Genomic DNA, 7,148 nt, shown 5'->3' with positions numbered 1-7,148 from the left:
CTTTTGGCAAGAGTCCTCCAAACCAGGAGAAACCCAAACTCTAGACCCAGAAGCAAGCTATACAGAGGATATCTTCTGGATTGGAACAAGCTATATTTGTTCTGTTCCATAACAGATTCCGGGAAATATATCTAGCTTGTCCGGTGAAACACTATTATTGGGGTGTCATGAACACATTTTTGTGGATTCCATCCAAGCATTCCATCCATCCACCAAATTTGAATTCCAGTCTTGAGCTATAAAGGCCATGATATCTGACATGTTACAATACGAAGGTTTCATGGTTTAGCCTTTCAAATGATATCTGGCGTAGTAAAGGAAGAACTGCACGTTGCACAACAAAACTATGTGGGCCTAGATGGGCCTAAAAGATTGGATCCTGGTTGAAACATGTAACTACGCAGTTGTTAATGCTGCACTTGCTGAGCGCAAGAGATCTCAGATCGAGAAGCTGGTAGCAAAGAAATTACCAACGGACATCACGAGAGCACAACTTGACCAGAATAAACAAGCGAAGTTGACCAGAACGAATCTGCACTTGGAGATATGTTGTGGCCTGGGGGAAGTCACGAGCAGGAAATAGAATTACCCAATTACCCAATAGAGTAAATTTAACTATAACTATTTGTACGTAACTACTATAAAACTATAACTTTTAGAACAAATTTCACAAAACTATAAGTAATTGTACCCCTAGTAACACAAAACTATATTTTTTACACAAAAATACAACTATTTTGCACAAAATAGTTGTAGTTTTGTAAAACGCAAAAAATGTAGTTTTATGAAGAAAAAAAATATAGTTTTATGTTACTAGGAGCATAAGTACTTATAGTTTTGTAAAACTCGTTCTAAAAGTTATAGTTTTGTGATAATTAGATGTAAATAGTTATAGTTCTGTAAAATTTACTGCACCAAATATGATGACCAGAACTCAGAAGTAACCACATCAATGGAAATTATGAGTACGAAGGTCGTTGATACTTCAGGTCCAGACAACATGTCAACATTACTGAAAATAATGCTGCAAAATTTTGCAGGTTAAATCTTTGTTGGTGGAGACTGGACAGCACATACATACAGTATTGATAAGAGGATAATCTGGCAGAAGCTTTTCTTCAACAATCAGCATTCAGTATGATGAGAAACTGAGAGAAAAATGAGGTGCAGTCCTCACACAAACTAACTAGATCAAATGACAGGCTAACAAGATCAGGCAATTGGAAAGGGAGTTCGGTCCATGTTCATTTTAAACAACACTAGATCAGGCAATTTCACAAGAAAGTGAAGAAACAGTTCAATTCCCTTAGGATTCTGAAAACTTCCCCACTTCCAAAGGGGGCCTAAATGACTCTAGGACTAAATAAGACCGTGTTGTTTTTTGCGAACAAAATAAGACCGTGTTCCTTTTTTTTGTGAAACAAATAAGACCGTGTTCTAAAGTCAAGTACTCCTACAACAGACTGGATCCTGACTGAAACCTGCCTCAAACCTTAAGGAAATGCTACCCTTTCGCAGAGAACGTGTGAGACGGAAGATTTTTTAAATGTAACAGGAAAGAGTAGATTCAATGGATTCTCCCTCGTGGCTATTGTGATTTACACTGTTTCACAATTCTGAATAGGGTATGAAGAAGGGTTACAGCCCTATAATCCACAACTAGCAGACTACTATTCTAACATGATTTCATGCATTTTCGAGGAGAAACCATGAAGGTAAAGTACACTGGTCTCAAAGAATGAAGCCAGCCAGTTATTTCTGTCAGACTAACACAGTTTTAGTCAAAGGTCTCTCTTCACTCAACACCAGTCCACAAGTACATACGCCAGCCGCATAGAAGATTCCACAGCAAAAAGGCTCCGTATTCCTTTTCAGCAAATTCTTCTGTCAGCAACTGCTACAAAAGGTGGTTTCGGAACTTCAAGCCAATCTGGCAACTTGTAAACCTGTATATTGCACTATGATAGATTAATATTGCCACTTAAGTCAACAAAGACAATACAGAGCTTTGCTAAAAGATAGGAATGTTCGCAATCGCAGCATGAAGCATAGATTATAGCAAGCATTAGATGGAAACAAGAAAATTAAAAAACAAGGTATGCCACATTAGGATTAGTTGCCTAATTGACATTAGTTATCTTGGAAATTTATTTCCCGACATAACAAAAAAAATCAAGACACTGTGTTTGCACATGTTGGTTTTTGACCGTATTCTACCCTTCACAAGTGCGGATTTCATCAAAAGCATGTATGTAGTACACATAAAGTTAAGTAAACGTACAAAAAAATCAGCATGCTGCAATGTTTCCAAAATTGTTCAAAAAAATCATGTATGTAGTACACATAAAGTTCCGTAAACCTGCAAAAATTCAATATCAAACTACAACATGTGTTTTTTGAATCTCAACATCAAAGATGAATTTGAAATTGAATTTTGCAGGTTTACTATACTTTATGTGTACTACATAGATGGTTTTTATGGATTTTTTAAAACATTGCAACACGTTTGATTAATCGATTTTCGCTAATAGGGATGTCAGAACCCCTGGGCACCAACCAATTTCCCCTTTTCTCTTCCCTATTTTTGGAGAAAAAAAACCATGCAAAATACAGATTTACTTGACAAGCTCTTTCTTTAATCAATTATGAGCCGTGTGAGATTGAAGTCTCATGCAAACTCAATATACAAGAGAAAATAAAACGTGACTTAGTTGTGCATATGAGAATTTTAAAATAACTGTTAATCTCCTGACACTCAAATATCACATACTGGTGTGATTGTGCTAACAGTTAACACACTGTCTGAGGTTAGAAAAATGCTGGGACTCGACACTGTAAAAGTTGTGGGCAAATATGGTCAATACATCCGAGCATACATCATGAATTTGAATAAATATACCTGAAAACAGATAGTTTGAGTTGCGATCTCCTAACCAGCAACTACTTGCGCTTTTATGTTTTTATCATGACTACCTTCTTTTATAGCTTTTCTACTGGTTGAGCTTAAGAAAAATAACCCTGTGCTTGCTATTCAATATTGGGAACATATACAAGACAGAAGATGAATTTCGGTGTCCTGCGCCTTCTGGTTAAATCTTCTTTTCCACTATTAGGAACCTTTACAGCCAAATGATTGAATTACTTCAAAAGAAACTTTTTCTCCACCCAAATTCTTCTCGGGAAACTGGGATATATCTGTCAGTCAACGATATGACTGATAACTAAACCAGTGATCATCTTTTGATGACCACATGCATGGACTGAACTGGATGTATGAGAAACAACCAGGTATGACACAGTGACTCAGACTTCAACAGCGCTGATTTCTGAACCGTATGTTAGCCTATTTTGAGACTACACTAGAAGAACAATAAAAGGCTGGCAGTTGCTCTATGGACAGAACACAGAAGTACTCTATGTCTCTCTCGTCTCCAATCAGCAGGCATACTGATATTTTTCTGTCACTTTTTAGCAATATGTACATCTATGTATCCCTCTAAAGTCCTGGTTCGAGGAAGGAAAAACAGAGACAATTTGAACTACATTCTAAGGTTTAAAACAAAGTTAGAAATTGTATCCTTCTAAGGAAAAGGATGAAACAGCTTGCGTAACCCTAAAAGAACCTTTGATTCCTACAAATTAAACAAACAGACAAGTATCACTGGCAAAGTAAAATTGTAGAAAATTGGCCAAGAAATGGTTTATCCTGCTCGTATCAAAAGCAAAAGTCGAGGTCGAGGATGATTATGGTAACAATTGCACAGATTGAATATCTTTATGCATTAGTCGTAAAAACAACACACCACCTTTTGGAAATCAGAAAATGATCGAAATGACAAATTTTCTACTTATTATGGCAATTTGATATCGTCTTGTTATCCATGTGTTATAAGGCAATAGAAAGGCAACCGTCCGAGTAGTGAGTATGTTGTGAAAGTGTGTTATGTGAAATAAAACATTAAGAACGACCATGGTCAGGATAACAGTAATGTGCACATGAAATTAGTTTGTAACTCTAGTAATTAGGGCGCAGCACATAACACTTTTCCAATGTAAAAGGGAAATGCAGTTGTTAACTTTACTATATCATTTCCATATATCTCCTTCACTAAAAGCGGAAAAAGTAAGGTTGCCATTTATGTTGGGAACCTACAGTTTACACTTTGAACTTGAAGCAGTTAAAAATATTGTCTATGAATGATGGTTTAATTTATCTGTTCCTTGCAACTGATGAAGTGTAGGTAAAGAGGCGGCAACAAATAATCAAATTATTGCATCGCACACAGGATAGATCAACAACACCGGAACGAGAAATCGTATTAGCCTGATAAACCATCTTAATTTTATACTGAAGTACCTTGTAGCAAAAAGGTAGTCTCATGCTCAGCACTAACAAACTATTTTAAAATGTAATTTGCTACGAGAAGATACAGAAACTACCTTCAGTAACTGCCAATTATAACAAGCAATTGGTTACTGTCAAGCGCTTGAGGCAGAAAAAGAGCCCCCAGAACACTTGACTCAAAGAATGTAGGGTGGTAACTACATCTTCCATGTATCATCTGGACAGAACATATACATCTCTGTTTTCCATCAGTCATAGAGAATCAGAAGCTGAGCCAAAAGTCCCACGTTCACATTGCCGAACAAACAGAAACAGAGTACCACTAATAGATCCCTTAAGTGCACTGCATAACCTTCTTGGTGCCTATATTAGCAGAATGATAATTTAGCAATTGTAAAGATTTAAGAGGGGAAAGAGATACTCTAAGCAATGACAGTACAAACCAGATGCCAGCGCTTGCTTAGTGGAGATGCAGAAACTTGGATCTCATCTATGTCAGGTAAAGGGGGTGACCGGAAGCAAAACACCTTTCTTTTGAGGTCATCCCTACCACTTGATCGTATGTAAGAGCCCCTGGTTGTGTTTCCATCCTTCCATACATCCTTCAAGAAAAATAAGATTGGTTTCTTGCACAAAGACTTTTGAACATCCCTAGTGTCAAAATCGAATTCGTTTCTCTGACTCATCCTATTATAAGCAATGTAAGTCCGTTCCGATCGCTCCAATTCGCGAGGAAGAAGAACATTGGGGTATACTTCAACAGCATAGCCCAACGAGATAGCAAATGTAAGCTTTTGGCTTTGATCGTAACAAATTGAACGCTGCAGGAAGCTCATGGGTTCCATTTTCATAGCCTTAGTAAAGAGCTCCAAACTCTCAAGAGAGCTCAGTCCTGGGTATATGGGATCCACAAACTCCGCATGGTGGATACTGATGAAAGGAGCAATTGGATGAGTCGCCAATAAACCATGAGCATTGCCTCTGATATCCCACTGATATATGATATAAGGAAAAAAACAACATTAGAAGGATGAATGGATTTATCAGAACATATACTCCATTAATAAAGCAGAAATCAATCTAATTTTTCAGGATGGTTGTAGAAAACAAAACATCTTTTAATAATAAGCTATTATGATTCTGAAACACACGCACTGCCTAGTTGACACTTGGCAGAGGGGCATTGAGAGACAGGACTGTAAAATAACCAAGCAAACTCTGGCAAAAATGTCCAGGGTCCAGAAAAGTGTCCAAACAAACGTAACATTCAAGTCCTACCAAAGTTCCTTTCACTATCATAACCACTCTGGCAACACCCTACTTTTGTTCATGCATTCCAATCAACCCAGCTAAGATGGCACGACAGTAGAAAGTATCACATTGCTTTCTGACATAACGAATCAAGCATGACAGATATAGTAAAGCTTGAAATGATGCATCAGCTTAGGTATCCAGGATCTAAACCGTGCTTCACATTGGGATTGAGTCGTCAAGGCTTCATACTACTCGTTAATGGAATGAGGAAAGAAGGTACATTCCTCGAATTATTTTCATGTCTTGGCTGAGAGCTAGTTCATGAGCAGATCCCATATAGCACAACAGGTTAAGCACTCCAATTGCTTGATGAGACACGGCCACCAACAATTTGATAAGATCCCACAAATGGAATACTAACCGGATCAGAGCTGTAAGCATCAGGTTTATGATTCAATGCCCGCAAATGTTGAAGAATAAGCTAGATACCTGGTGAAATCCATACTCGCGGGATAGGGGCACGCCGAGCTCTGTAATGCAGGCATGGAGGCGGTCGTCGCTTCCATACAGCCTGGGGTACCTCTCGATGCACACGTCGAGCGTCCGCGCGAGCGCGGCGGCGAGGGGGAAGCTGAGCGCGACGCCGCCGCCTCCGAACGCCATGCTGTGGCTGAAGTAAGTGTTCGCGGAGTGGCTCTCTGACGGCGCCCCGACGTACACCATCTCCCTCCAATCGTACTTGCCGAGCACGGCGACCAGGTTGTCCGCGCACAGCACGGTGTCGTCGTCGACGAGCACGACCCACCGCGCGCCCACGCCGCCGACGAGCCGCACAGCCTCGGTCGCAATGCGCGCGATCCGGAGGCCCGACGGGTGGCCCGTGGGATTCGTGTACCTGAACCGCGAGGTATCCTCGGACACCCGGATCAGCGGGAGGGAGCCCTCCCAGGGGGCGCTGGGCCCCGGCGCGGCGGGCGCACCCGCGTCGAGCCAGACGTGGCCGCGCATCGCGGTTGGGTCCCACCACAGGCGGACGTACTCGCGGCGGCGCGGCCAGAGGTGCGCGGAGCCCGCGATGCCGAAGACGATGTGTCCGAGCGCGAGCGGCGAGGCCGCGTCGGGGTCAGCGACCACCGCCGCATCCGACAGCCCGGAGCGCGCGGCGACGGGTGTGGCCCCCTGGGACGGGTAGAGCACGAGGAGGAGCCAGAGCGCGGTGGCGAGGAACACCGAGAGCAGCGCCAGCAGCGCGGCGGCTAGCGGGCAGTGCCGCGGCGGGAGGAGCGCGAGCGGCGGGGGCGGCGGCGAGGAGGCGGCGTGGTGAGGCTTGGGCATTGGGCTCGGTGGTGGACGACGCCGCCGCCGATGGCCACGGACATTTGAATGCTACCACTGCACGGCAGGCCGCTGACACGCAGGTTCGGGCCCTGCTTGCATGCGGGCTCGGGTACTATGCGCACTATGCGCGCCCGTCCAATTCAAGTCTGGAAAAGCATGAAGCGATTATAAATTTAAACCGTTTCATTTGTGGCTTGTTCTAAACTGATAT

At 42.2% G+C, this 7,148-nt stretch overlaps 1 protein-coding gene across 1 annotated transcript; it reads right to left on the bottom strand.

The window, feature by feature from the left end:
- Nucleotides 1–1,428: 1,428 nt before the first annotated feature.
- LOC133902952 (uncharacterized) lies at nt 1,429–6,934 on the bottom strand. The gene is made up of 4 exons (XM_062344280.1): nt 6,089–6,934; nt 4,789–5,337; nt 4,441–4,708; nt 1,429–1,946 (listed from the first exon to the last, which is right to left on the bottom strand). The coding sequence occupies exons 1-3, from the start codon at nt 6,932–6,934 to the stop codon at nt 4,598–4,600; spliced, it is 1,506 nt and encodes a 501-aa protein (XP_062200264.1). The 3' UTR covers nt 1,429–1,946; nt 4,441–4,597.
- Nucleotides 6,935–7,148: the final 214 nt, after the last annotated feature.

This window comes from Phragmites australis, chromosome 21 (assembly GCF_958298935.1).
Source record: "Phragmites australis chromosome 21, lpPhrAust1.1, whole genome shotgun sequence".
NCBI lineage: Eukaryota > Viridiplantae > Streptophyta > Magnoliopsida > Poales > Poaceae > Phragmites > Phragmites australis.
This window is presented reverse-complemented; position numbering and strand designations above follow the sequence as displayed.